The 13,513-nt window shown below is 44.8% G+C and overlaps 1 protein-coding gene across 8 annotated transcripts in view; it reads left to right on the top strand.

Moving 5' to 3' along the window:
- LOC137605930 (extracellular sulfatase Sulf-2-like) overlaps positions 1–13,166 on the top strand; it is a 31,696-nt gene extending 18,530 nt beyond the window's left edge. For 5 of the 8 annotated variants that reach the window (XM_068330874.1, XM_068330893.1, XM_068330901.1 and 2 more), the window contains 22 exons: positions 809–1,028; positions 1,343–1,463; positions 1,653–1,771; positions 1,911–2,062; positions 2,354–2,523; positions 2,646–2,796; positions 2,932–3,031; positions 3,368–3,443; positions 3,650–3,778; positions 4,015–4,071; positions 4,342–4,471; positions 5,902–6,124; positions 7,261–7,462; positions 7,721–7,817; positions 7,964–8,058; positions 8,432–8,491; positions 8,598–8,767; positions 8,839–8,981; positions 9,645–9,768; positions 9,926–9,962; positions 10,138–10,194; positions 10,514–13,166. In XM_068330874.1, coding sequence (XP_068186975.1) covers positions 875–1,028; positions 1,343–1,463; positions 1,653–1,771; positions 1,911–2,062; positions 2,354–2,523; positions 2,646–2,796; positions 2,932–3,031; positions 3,368–3,443; positions 3,650–3,778; positions 4,015–4,071; positions 4,342–4,471; positions 5,902–6,124; positions 7,261–7,462; positions 7,721–7,817; positions 7,964–8,058; positions 8,432–8,491; positions 8,598–8,767; positions 8,839–8,981; positions 9,645–9,768; positions 9,926–9,962; positions 10,138–10,194; positions 10,514–10,544 — 2,598 coding nt within the window. In that variant the 5' untranslated portion in view covers positions 809–874 and the 3' untranslated portion in view covers positions 10,545–13,166. The remainder of the gene's footprint in view (positions 1–808; positions 1,029–1,342; positions 1,464–1,652; positions 1,772–1,910; positions 2,063–2,353; positions 2,524–2,645; positions 2,797–2,931; positions 3,032–3,367; positions 3,444–3,649; positions 3,779–4,014; positions 4,072–4,341; positions 4,472–5,901; positions 6,125–7,260; positions 7,463–7,720; positions 7,818–7,963; positions 8,059–8,431; positions 8,492–8,597; positions 8,768–8,838; positions 8,982–9,644; positions 9,769–9,925; positions 9,963–10,137; positions 10,195–10,513) is intronic. The other 3 variants (XM_068330918.1, XM_068330937.1, XM_068330928.1) reach the window with 3 other exon arrangements.
- Positions 13,167–13,513: the final 347 nt, after the last annotated feature.

Below are 13,513 nucleotides of genomic sequence, written 5' to 3'. Positions count from 1 at the left end.
CATGATTGCATCTGCTGCATCTCTTTATTGACATTCACCACATTTCACATGACAGCTGTGCCAAGCTCCACCCATCTGCTCATGAATATTAATGAGCCAATGGACCAGAGTGAAGGACGCTCATTAGGATGACAGGCGACAGGAGTTCTGATCCTTGGGGGATTCCAGCTCTTGTTCACAGGTCATGATCAGGTTAACCGATCCATAATACAGTGTGACGGCTCATATAAAATATATGGCCAGAAGTATGTGGATGGCCTCGACTCCAGAGCTGCTTGGTGCACAGAGGTAGACTGTGTAGGAGGTGGAGGACTGAGGTGTGATGACAGTTTCATGTTAGGGTCATTCAGGTCAACCAGGAACTCCAGTCTGTCCAGTAAACCTGGTAAAACTGTCAAAAGTTCACTAATATCTAGAGGTCAGTGATGGACCTGAGAGGAGCAAACTCTTCCTCTGACCAGAGGTAAAGGATGAGGCTGGGATTCTGTAAGCTGTGTGTAACAATTATGGATAATTAGCTTAGTTCGCCCTGCTGTGAGCACTCAGCCACTTGTAGAGACAGTCCTGTGGTGACAACACAGCTGATAATGATGCAATGGTTTATCATCAGAGAAACCCAGAAGTTACTGCTGCAGTAACTCCACCTTTTTCTCCAAGACTCATTTGGACCAAATATCCTGCTGTAGAAACATGTGCACAGAAATATGAGTTCCTGATGGGTCTCTCAGCTTCAAGATGTTGTTAAATGGAGTTTAAGCACAAACATAAATCTGTCTGACCACCTCTGTATTTAAACTGGTCTCCACAGGTTGACGCTCCACAGAGAAAGAAGCTGATTGGCTAAACTAACTGGGGAGGTCAGGGGTCGAAGGCCATGGCGGGCAGACTCCTCCACTTCCTGTTAATCTCGATGACGCTATGCCAATTCTCATCTGGTCAGCGTCTGAAACCCCGCCTCCAGAGAGACCGCCGCAACATCAGGCCGAACATCATCCTCATCCTGACCGACGACCAGGACCAGGAGCTGGGTGAGAGGAGCAGATAGAACTGAGCCCAACTTCAGCTCATTCAGATTCTAACAAACAAAGTAACATCATTTTTAGAGTGGTGACATCATCATGAGAGTGGACGGAAGCCAATTGGCTAAATATCTTCCCTTTAAATTTTACTGCTCATTCCCTCTTTCCTCCACATCCATAATGTCGCCATGAAACCATGAAAAATCTGTGCTAGCAATGCTAATCTGGAAGCTAACAGACATACACTTCCTGCTCAGGGAGGAGCAACAGGAAGTCTAACTGACTGCTTTCACTTTATGTTAACTTTATATTTTTAACTGTAGGTTCAATGCAGGCGATGAATAAGACCCGCCGCATCATGGAGGAAGGCGGGACTTCCTTCTCCAATGCCTTTGTGACCACGCCCATGTGCTGTCCGTCACGTTCCAGCATGCTGACTGGAAAGTAAGAAAGACCCTCTTCTGATTGATTTACTTGATATAAATATTTATGTAGCTGGAAAAATGTTATTAAATAAATTACATTTTAATTTTTGAAAAATAAAAAATATCCATTTCTTTATTATAATTGTATTTTTAAATTCTTGATAAAGTAGAAGGATGCCAGAGCCCATTTTGACATCTCTTTCTCCAGATACGTCCACAACCACAACACTTACACCAACAACGAGAACTGTTCTTCGTTGTCGTGGCAACGGCAGCACGAGCCACGGACCTTTGGGGTCTATCTCAATAACACTGGATACAGGACAGGTAAACACACACACACACACACACACACACACACACACACACACACACACACACACACACACACACACACACACACACAAACACACATACACAGAGTGCCTGCAGGAGTTTCAGTGTTGTGTGTTGTCTGTTTCTCCAGCGTTCTTTGGGAAGTATCTGAACGAGTATAACGGCTCCTACGTCCCCGCCGGATGGAGGGAGTGGATCGGGTTGGTGAAGAACAGCCGCTTCTACAACTACACACTTTGCCGCAATGGAGTCCGAGAGAAGCACGGAGCTCAGTACCCACAGGCAAGGACACGGTTCTGGTGTGAAATCATCTCTTATTGGACGGCTCATGTCCACCGCTGGTCTGCTCCGAGACTTTCTGGGCTACGAAAGCGATTAAATAATATTTAATTCTGATCCGATTTAATCATCAAAAGGTTTAATTGGACTGTTTTATCTATAATTGGTGTCAGGTTGGTTCATTTCCTAAACAGTTCAGAAGCTGAGTTTTAATATAAGAGATGTGACTCATGTGGACTCAGTTGGGTGTGTGTAATAACAGACATATGTAAAGGTGTAACTGTCTGTTGCCAGGACTACCTGACCGACCTCATCACGGCCGAGTCCATCAGGTACTTTCGCACTTCGAAGCGGGTTTATCCTCACCGACCGGTGCTGATGGTTCTCAGCCATGCCGCTCCGCACGGACCCGAAGACTCTGCACCGCAGTACAGCACTGCCTTCCCTAACGCATCGCAGCACATGTAGGCTCACACACACACACATACAAACACACACACACACACACTGCTGCTGGGATCTGCTGCTGTATTCATTATCTTACCTGACTTCTGCTGACCTCAGTGCCTCTCTGCCTCCTTCCCAGTACTCCCAGTTATAACTACGCTCCCAACGCAGACAAGCACTGGATCATGCGCTACACCGGCCCCATGAGGCCCATCCACATGGAGTTCACCAACATGCTGCAGAGGAAACGCCTGCAGACGCTTCTGTCTGTGGACGACAGCGTGGAGAAGGTAGATAACACACTGATACACACACACACACTGACACACACACACACACACACACACACACACACACACACACACACACATACACACACACGCATATTGCTGCTCATCTGGATGATGCATGCGTCTGTGTCTCAGCTATTCAACATGCTGGTGGAGATGGGAGAGCTGGACAACACCTACATCATCTACACGTCGGATCATGGATACCACATCGGACAGTTCGGCCTCGTCAAAGGCAAGAACACACATCTGATCACGTGATGGTGGGGGTTAGAGATCAGCATCACATCAGCTCAAGCTGCCGTAGTTCTGACATCATTATTGTGTTTTTATGACATCACTAGCTTGTAGCCAATAGCTGCATGACATCCAGCAGCTCCTTACTGGTTTAGTTTGATCTGCTACTGAATCTTTAGGTGACACGTGTTCCATCAGGAAAGAGTCATATCGCTGTCACATGACCTCCTGCTAGACACAGACACACACACGCACACGCACACGCACACGCACACGCACACGCACACACACATACACCTGATGCTCAACGTTTCTGCTAACGGTGTCTCTGCAGGTAAATCCATGCCGTATGAGTTTGACATCAGAGTCCCGTTCTTCATCAGAGGACCTAACGTGGAGCAGGGCAGCATGTAAACACACACACACATACACACAGAAAGTCCCACCTCCTTCACAGCATCATTAAAAAAATTTTTAACATTGCAGCAGGTTTTTTTTCTGCTACCTCATTTCTGTTCTTTCTACAAATAATATTGGAAGAAGAGCAACAAGAGAGAACTATGTGTGTATGTGTGTGTTTGTGTGTGTGCGTGTGTGTGTGTGTGTGTGTTGTCAGTAACCCTCACATAGTCCTGAACATCGATCTGGCTCCCACCATCCTGGACATTGCCGGCCTTGACCTGCCTCCAGACATGGACGGCCGGTCGATACTGAGTCTGCTGGACATGGATAGACCTGCTAACAGGTAGCCGCACGCTAGTGTTGATCTGCTCCAGTCACATGACCTCATTTGTCCTATCATATTTACGTGATGCTGATTACTCATCCATCATTCCTGCTTCGTGTCCAGCAGTTCTCAGTTGCCATTGGTTACAGTGAAATGAACTTGTCTTCATCAAACTCAATTTAGCATTCGTGGTTCAGCTAACAGGATCCTGTGAAGTAGGTTAGTTCATCGCTGCCGTTATGTTTTTTTATCAGGTTTCAGGTGATTAAGAAGCCGAAGGTGTGGAGAGATTCCTTCCTGGTGGAGAGAGGGTGAGTACCATCACCACGTCAGGGGGGAGTCACCCTCTGGGGACCATGAATGTCTGCAAAACATCGTTTGGCAAAGAACGGCCAATGACGATAAAAGATAGTGACAAATGCTAAAAGCTAAGCTCATGATGGCTGACTTCCAGTTATGGTCAGGTTCCATGTTTACCCCTGACTGACCATCCTGAACTCAGCACCACTTGAAGGTGCAGGGGCTAACAAATAAGAATGTGAAAGGAGCTTCCAACTCCCCTTCTGATTGGTCCATAACAGTAAGCTGCTGCACCAGCATCTTGAGGGGAAGGAGGTGTCGCCAGAGGAGAACTTCCTGCCCAAACATCAACGAGTAAAGGATCTCTGTCAACGAGCCGAGTACCAGACGCCATGCCAGCAGACGGGACAGGTAGGGAACGCGTCCCCTCTTTTATCCGTTATTGACATCAGATGTGTGTCAACACGTCAGTAAGCTAACATCCAGAGAGATGATGAGACCAAGCAGTAAAAAGTGATTAAAACGAACTTTAGCTTCTTAGCAGGGTGCTAACACAGGATAACAGATTAGTACTGTATTCCTGTTTAAGGCAGGCCTTAAGGAAATATCAGAACGTGTAATGGGGCGACTGGTCCTATCAGGATCCACCGGTAGAAGAAGTAGAAGGTGAAGGAAGAACTGTAACTGGTTGTGATTGCTTAGCATGTTAGCATCAGAGTCTATCAGGGGTCTCCTAATGGTCTCTGGAGTTCCTGGACCTTCATAGAACCAGGTTTGTAGAATCAGACCTGGTTCCATCCGAGGTCAGGGCTCACTGGTCGTGAGTCCAGAACCCAGGTCGGAGGATCAAAAGTTACACCCTGGTGTGGGTTTCTATGGTAAGCTAAAGCTGCTTTCCTGTTCCACACCCAGAAGGAGCGGCCAATAAGGAGCTGAGGTCTCCTCCCCACGTTTCAAATTTTTCAGAACAATAGGTGCAGGGGAACCACGATGCCACTGTTAATGAACAGGCATCTGTTGTAAACAAACAAACTTTTGTTAGACGAATGAAAACTAGACGCTGTTTGTGGCGACCACTGAAACAATAATAGCAGCGAGGAAGAGGAGGAGCGGAACATCAGAGACGTGAGGAGGATGGAATGGTTCCCCAGGAGGTGTGTGTACGTGTGTGTGTGTGTGTGTGTGTGTGTGTGTGTGTGTGTGTGTGTGTGTGTGTGTGTCACTGTGTGTTAATTACTCTCATCCAAACGTCCCTCCAACAGCTGATTGGTCTCTTAGCAACAGTTCCTGGTGCTGGTGTTTCTCTTAGGGGAGCTGCCTGACATTCAGATGTCACCATGAGAAACTCTGCTGGTGTGGTTCCGGTCCAGGCTGGAGGTTTCTGCTCCTGCAAGACAGTGTTAACAAAAGGCTTCCTGTGATTTTTTTGATATAAAACGTCTTTGAAGGGGTTTATCTCCAGGCCTGAGGCCCTGGTTCTTTGCTGGTTCTGTGCTGGATCTCTGCTGGGAACAGTGGGCTGTTCCCTCCAACTGAGGATTTGGGGTTTCTTGTGGTGTGAGGTGGACCGCTGGTGGTTTGTGGTGTCAGCAGTAATGTGGGCCCTGTGCTGAGCCTCAGACCTCAGTCTGTGTAGATCAGATCTGAATCTGTGTTGTCAGGGCTCTCCAGGGGCCCCTGGGCGAGGAGCCTCAGACCTCTCTGGAGGGACCACAGACCTCATCTGGATCCAGAACAATGAAAAACGTGTCCCAGCAGACGCTGCCATGCTTTCAAACCAGCGCTTCAGTGGAGATAAACAACCAACATCATCAGGCTTCTGTGTGTGTGTGTCTGTATAGAAGTGGCAGTGTGTGGAGGACGCCACTGGAAAGCTTCGTCTCTTCAAATGTAAAAACGAAGGCACCGTCCAGAGGGGCGTGGTCGGCCGTCATCGTCCTCTCAGCATCAAGTCTCAGCTCTACCATCAGAAGCTCTCTGGCTGCAACTGCGACCTCCGACCTCTGAACCTGCGACCGACGATGATGAGGCCGTTCAGTAGCAAACCCTTCTTCTCCAAGAAGAGTGAGTCGATCTGAATGCCGAGAAGAACCACCAAGTAGATTTTCTAGTTTACTGAAGTTCATCTGAAGATTTTAGGAAAGAAATTACTTGAGAATCACTAGTTTACTTGTCTTATTGGTAGAAAGTATATATACATTTCACTCGAGTTAGATTTCTTCAGGTTCTGGATCAGATGACTGTAGAACATGCTAAAGATCCAGACTCTGATCAAGATCCACTGGATAGGAGATCGTTGTTGTGTAGGTGTAGAAGATGTATAATTTATGGAGTTTATTGAGTGTTTTCTTTGTGTTGGTCAGTGATGCCAGCAGCTAGAAACCTGAGTGTCTGATGTGATGCTGCCCCCTAGTGTCAGACAGAGATTCCCACATGTCTTCTGGTTTTGGTGGACAAAGTGTCCTACAGAAGATTCCTCCAAACATGTTAGAGCAGATCCGGATGAAGCGACACGTCCAGGATTTTTTTTTTTACAACTATGATTATATAACAATAATAGAATAAAAGATAAATACATGTAGAGTAAATGTCCAGTAGTCAGTAGAATGTTCACGCAATTTTCACCAGGAGGCTCAACTCACTCCCTGCTCTGCCCCCTGCCATAGCCTTGAACTCTACCCCTCACACTGCCCTGCCCTCCCCCCAGCACCTGACTACCTATCTCTCTCTCCCCCCATCAACTCAGGGACTATGCAGTCGTCACTTCCCCTACGGCATTAAAGAGCGTATAGAGATGTTAAACATCCCTTGTGTTTCGTCCAATACTTTGTGCCGTACTGTCTGCTGTACTGTCTGTGTTGTACTGCCTGTTGTACTGCTTGTGTTGTCCTGCCTGTGTTGTACTGCCTGTGTTGTACTACCTGTGTTGTCCTTCCTGTTGTACTGTCTGTGTTGTACTGCCTGTTGTACTGCTTGTGTTGTCCTGCCTGTGTTGTACTGCCTGTGTTGTACTACCTGTGTTGTCCTTCCTGTTGTACTGTCTGTGTTGTACTGCCTGTTGTACTGCCTGTTTACCGTGGGTCAGAGAGGACTGCAATTTCATCTGTGCTGTATGTCGTGTATATATGGCACACTTGACAATAAAGCTGACTTAGACTTTGACTAAATGGAGGTAAATGATGACATATCGTTTCTGTCAGAGTTCAAAAACCTGAAGAGTTACACCAGGAACCGTTTCAGCCGCTCCGTCTCACTGACGAACAGTTACCCCGGTAACAGCAGCGCAGAGGGTGGGACTAATGCGGCTCAGCCAACACGAGACGAATCCGAGGACGAGTTCAGCGGGATGGAAGTCATTCCCAATGGCGTGACCACACCTGACTCCCTCAAAGTCACACATAGGTAAGCAACAGACAAAAACTACTGACACTTGTATGAATTACTTTGGTGTTGAGTTTGTTCTCTGCAGATTTTATTTAAATGATGAAGGAGCCTGTGACTAAAACATCGAAATTGTGGAAGTGCTTCCAAAAGAGACGGAGAATCTCTTGAAGTGTCCTGAAAGGTCCTGGAAGGCCCTGGAGCTCTGAAGTGGACTCTGGTGTTTTAGTCTGATGACATAAAACACAGTTTGATTTTGTCATTGTTGTTTTACTTCAGATGTTCCATCCTGACTAACGCCACCATCAGGTGTGACACAGGAGTGTATCAGTCTCTGCAGGCGTGGAAGGACCACAAGTTGCACATTGACCACGAGGTAACAGCTAGGGTAACTAACTGACTGACTAAATAACTAACTGATTATTTCTATCCTCTTTAGCCGATACAACTACATTTGCAAATTGATCAATTAATAAATAAGTTTGTTTGAATTAAAATGTTTTCTGTTTCTTCTTCTGTCAGATCGAGACGCTGCAGACAAAGATTAAGAACCTAAGAGAGGTCAGGGGTCACCTGAAGAAGGCCCGCCCCTTGGAGTGTGACTGCAATAAATACCTGTGAGTGAGATATCAAAGTGTAAAATGTACTAGCAAACCAGCGCTGGAGCTAATGTTAGCATGCCTGCAGTCAGCGTTGCAGCTAACATTGAAACATATATTGAATTTTGTATATTTACAGAGATCATATTAAAGATTTTGAATGTTTTGAATGATTGTTGACACAAATGTTGACATTAACATAGAAATAAACATAGTTTAGAAATTAGAATTTACGCAAAATCCTAATTTGTATAATCATAAGAATTGCAGTCAAGTAGAACTACAACACTGAAATACCCAAGTAAAATTTGTTTTTACAGCTTTTTCCACCATTGCCATGGTGGTGGATATTAGTGTTGTTCAATGAACTTTGGGTTTTTGTGTTTTTCAGGTATAAATCCAAGCTGAAGAGTCGGCTGAAGTACGGCAGCATCGGCCTTCACCCATTCAGGTCACACGGGGACTCCTGGATTAAGACTTGTGTCTGCTTCAACTTAAGGAGCCTCAGGTCTTCAGAAACACGAGGGTCCTTCTTATATTTTATTTATTTGTTGCAGGAAGGGCGGGCCTCGGGACAAAAAGGCGTGGCTTCTGAAGGAGCAGAAGAGGAGGAAGAAAATGAGGAAATTGATTAAGAGGATTAGAAACAATGACACATGTTCAATGCCTGGACTCACCTGCTTCACACACGACAACCAGCACTGGCACACCGCCCCCTACTGGACATGTACGACACTCATAGTTTAACAAAGCACAGCATGACATAGCATCCATCGTGTAACGTAATGTGTTTTGCAGTGGGTCCGTTCTGCGCCTGCACCAGTGCCAACAATAACACCTACTGGTGCCTGAGGACCATCAACGAGACCCATAACTTCCTGTTCTGTGAATTTGCAACTGGTTTCCTGGAATTCTTTGACCTCAGCACAGACCCATACCAGGTACAACGTAAACACACAGTCACACCTTTATCTGTTAACACCAAAGAAAACATTTAGACGTATTTATTTTATTAGGATTTCAATGACGCAATGGGAGGGGCTCAGTTATATATGCAGTATGCATTTTTGCATCAACGCTCACGACTTCACCTCATCGCGGATTTTTGGTAGGCAGTCATGTGATACCATACTCGCATTCTATTGGCTGACGGCATACGGAAGTGCGTTCCGTTACCTGAGTCTCGGACTTACATGATACACAAAAGTGCTTTAAACAGTCAAAAGAGTGTGAGAAAAGGTAATACAGATAGAATATGGTTTAATATCAGTGTGGGGAGGGTTCATAAACGTTTAAATTACCGTAAATAATAAGATAAATAGTTCGTAGCTCTATCGCGGAATTTGTTAATCGCATGTATTTCTTGAAATTCATTAACCGCGAGGAACGAGGGCGAAGATATATATATATATATATATATATATATATACATACAGTATATAACGCTATAATTGAATGTTATAGAATTTGAAATGTTAAATTTACTAAAAATTGTTATTGACCTTTTAGTTGTAGTAGTAGTAGTCATAGTAGCAGATGACATTTCTGTAGAGGTTCTGAGTTGTCGTCATGGAAACAAACCTCCAGCCTCTCTGTGTCTCCAGCTGATGAACGCTGTCAGCTCGTTAGATCGGACGGTTCTCAATCAGCTGCATGTTCAGCTGATGGAGCTCAGAGGTTGCCGTGGACACAAGCAGTGTAATCCTCGCACACGCTCAGTGGATCAAGGTCTGACACACACACACACACACACACACACACACACACACACACACACACACACACACACACACACACACACACACACACACACACATTGCACTCATCAGCAGCCATGCTATTGATGAGGTTGTTTAAAAACTAACCAATGGCATTGTGTTTCCAGCAGGAGGACGGGCTCTTGACAGCTTTGACGACTACAGGTGCACACACACACACACACGCACACACACACACACACGCATACACACACACGCACACACACTCACACATTGTGTTTTCCTGCTGCATGACTTCCTGTTGTGGCTGTGGGCTGCTGGTGGCAGAGCAGAGAGAGTGTGTGTTTGTGTGTAACAAAGTGTGTGTTTGTTGCATCAGGCTGTTTGAGAGGAGGAAGTGGCCGAGAGTCAAGAAACCTTCATCGTCTCGAACCCTGTGAGTCTTCCTCCTCATCTTTGTAGGCTGGCTTGCTGCTTGTATGCTGCACCCATCTGTCTGTCTGTCTGTCTGCGTGTCTGTATCTGTCTTAATCTATCTGTATCTATCAATCTATCAATCTATCTATCTATCTATCTATCTATCTATCTATCTATCTATCTATCTATCTATCTATCTATCTATCTATCTATCTATCTATCTATCTATCTATCTATCTATCTATCTATCTATCTATCCATTTATCCATACAAACACGCACACAAACATACACACACACACACACACACGTGACACTAGTTTCTGTGTGTGGATCCAGAGGTCCGATCTGGGATGGCTGGAAAGGTTGAGCTTCCTTATTGATTGGAGAGTGGTCCTGACTCCACCCACAGCAGCCTGAAGGAGCAGGGCGTGGTCTTCATTGTGTTTGGACGTCCCACCCTTCATCATTTTGGACCCTGCTTCTCCGAGATGCTGGGACCAAACACACCTCTTCATCAGCGGCTGCTCCTCCTCCTCCCCACTTCATCACCTTTTGCCTGATGGGAGCTGCTTTGGGGGGGAGGAGGGGGGAGTCACGAAAACTTGGATTTACTCACCTGTCTGTTAGACATCAACAGCTTTGGTTTGAGAAAAAGGACCTAATTTGCCCTGATTATCGTCTCCGAGGTACCAAAACCTGAGACGTCCATCGCCTCATAATCTGTTTCTCCTTTGATTCTTCAGACTCCTCTTTTCTTAGAAAAAATGATTCATGAAATACGCAGATTTTTATTGGAAGCGTTTTTTTCCACGGCATTGACAGATTTAATAACGTTTGAAGAAAATGTTGGCTTTTTATCCATTGCAATGAGTGACCACACCTAATGGGCCGTCTCCACATAGCGGCCATTTTCCTCTAACAGTGAAACTCAGACTTCATCCTGGGTTTCAGGATCTGATAAACGTTTTCACTGCTTCCCAACTGATCAATAATGAAAACTGATCCAGAAAATTTTCCAGGATTGGGCCATTTGTTTAGCAAACATGACATATTTGATAACTTATGGGCTAAAATATCCCAGCATTAGCAAGCAACTACTCCAAATAAAGATCATGTTGGCTTGTAAATAATTTGATGCTCACATTAGCTGTTCTACCCAATACTTTATCAAATATGTTGTTGCACAAGACGTTTGTGCATAGAATTCTGCATTCAAACCTTCAGTTGTATTTAAACTTTCCACTCTGTTGGGAAGCAGTGAAAAAAAAATCCTACATTTAAATTACTTGTCTTGAGAGGTCAGAAGAAAATGGCAGCCATTTTCAAATGGTTGATAGCTTTTGAACTAACAGTGAAATCTTTTGTAGGAGAATAGCCTCTCCTCCTCCTCATCTTCCTCCTCCTCCTTCCCTCCAGGCAATCTCCCAGCAGCCATATTTGTTTCACACCTCCATATATGGCCCTCCTAACAGACAGTAAAGACTGAGGATGATCTCTCCTCCTGTTTTTTCTAAACTTATATGGCAGCAGCCGAACGTCTGTGCGGAACTGTGCGACATCACCACTGATGTGAATGTGATGCCATATCTTTTTTTCTTTTAACTTCTACTAACTTGAATGTCGTTGGCGTGGAGAACGATGGCTTTACTGACGACAGAGCTACAGTTGTACTAACCTGGTGACTGATGTCAGTACCCACAATGCAAAGAGGAAACAAGATTTCAAGTGTTGATTCCTGATGACTTTATTTGATCAAACTAATTTTGCACACATGGTTTGAGCTTCTCCTTAATTGCGAATGAGAAACGTGTAAAAACTTGAATATTCAGACATCAGATGTGTGACCGTGTTCAGACCACCTCTGTTAAAATGTTACGTCTCTGAAATTAGACAGGGATAGTCGGGTGTTATCCTTGATGTCCTAAAATTACTGATTTGATCAGTGAAAGACTCTGAAGACCAGCAACCACAGCCAGCATGGACTGGCTGTAGTGATGCCAAAATCCGTTTACAGGGCCTGAAGCTGGAGACGAACAGTGATTAGCATCTGTCGTAGCCATTTAGCTAAGTTTAGGAAATTTCTGCTGACAGCTGCTCTCTGAATGATGACCAATCAGTGACTTCTTGTTCCTGGTCCTGTTTTGGAGGACGTCAGTTGGTTCGGCGCTCCTTCTATGTGGCCCAAGACACATAGAAAGAGCATGTCATCACATCTTTATACATGGATTGAAGCTGAATTAGCTCCAGCATGGGTGTGGGAGTCACGCCTCTTTTCCATTTCACTTCCCTTTGATTAGCTGGTTTGCATGCAGCCACGCCCACAGGTGTGACTCACTGTTTGATGGTGTTTTTAAAGCAGCGCCAGAGACGAGACTCCATCCATTAGTCTCCATTAAGGGATGGCTTTGGACCCGGTTACATCACAGAGGAGAACAAATACAAGGAAAAGGGGAAGAATTTTTTACATTATAACTCTGAAGTTGTCAGATTTGAGGGGTTCAAAGACAAACTCATGGTGACGGCTGGATGTCGTTGGTCAGACAGATGATTTTTTAGGCAGATGCTTTGGTGTACTGTTCATCCAGAACCTTCTTTAGCAACGGACATGACATCCTGCTGTGGACCTATAGAGGAGAAAACATGCTTTATCAAGTTTTCCTCAAGCAGTGTTTGAGACAGTCAGGACCAGTCAGGACCAGTCCGTACTGACGTTAACCCGGTGTTTGTCTAACAACTAGCTAAGAAGCACCTGCTTGTATTTGAATGTATTTGTTGATGTTTAAGTGTTTGTTTTTTTCTAAACCTCTGGACCAGATGGACTCACACACTGAAGGACACATTGCCCAGCACTTTGATTGGATGATGGAGATTTGAATGGACCAATGGAGCGTTCATAATGTAAAATGTGTGCAACAAGTTGATACTGATCTAACACACCTGTACAGCCTTGGTGATTGGTTTTAGTTTGTGAATAAAGTGTTTAAACCAAGCAGAAAGCTTCACCTTCTCTGTGACCACAAATGATTATGATGTCACCCACCAGAAACAACTTTACAGTTCTTTATGTCATAAATAATATATCTGCTATGAACCAGATCTTCGTCCGGATGGCTGAGAGACGGTCCTGCTGCCATTGATTCCTTAGTCAGGGAGGGTGTCAATCAGCAGGACACTAGTGGTTTGTGTGATGTTTTCATTTCTGATAAATAAGTAATTCTATACTTACAAAAAATCAAAAAAATTTGGCTTTCTTTGTTTAGAAGTAAGAAAAAATACTTTAGTAACGTAGTCCCCTTCATTAGGACTCCATCCAGGTGGCTGAATGAATGGCTGATT

Source organism: Antennarius striatus, chromosome 2 (assembly GCF_040054535.1).
Source record: "Antennarius striatus isolate MH-2024 chromosome 2, ASM4005453v1, whole genome shotgun sequence".
Lineage (NCBI taxonomy): Eukaryota > Metazoa > Chordata > Actinopteri > Lophiiformes > Antennariidae > Antennarius > Antennarius striatus.
This window is presented reverse-complemented; position numbering and strand designations above follow the sequence as displayed.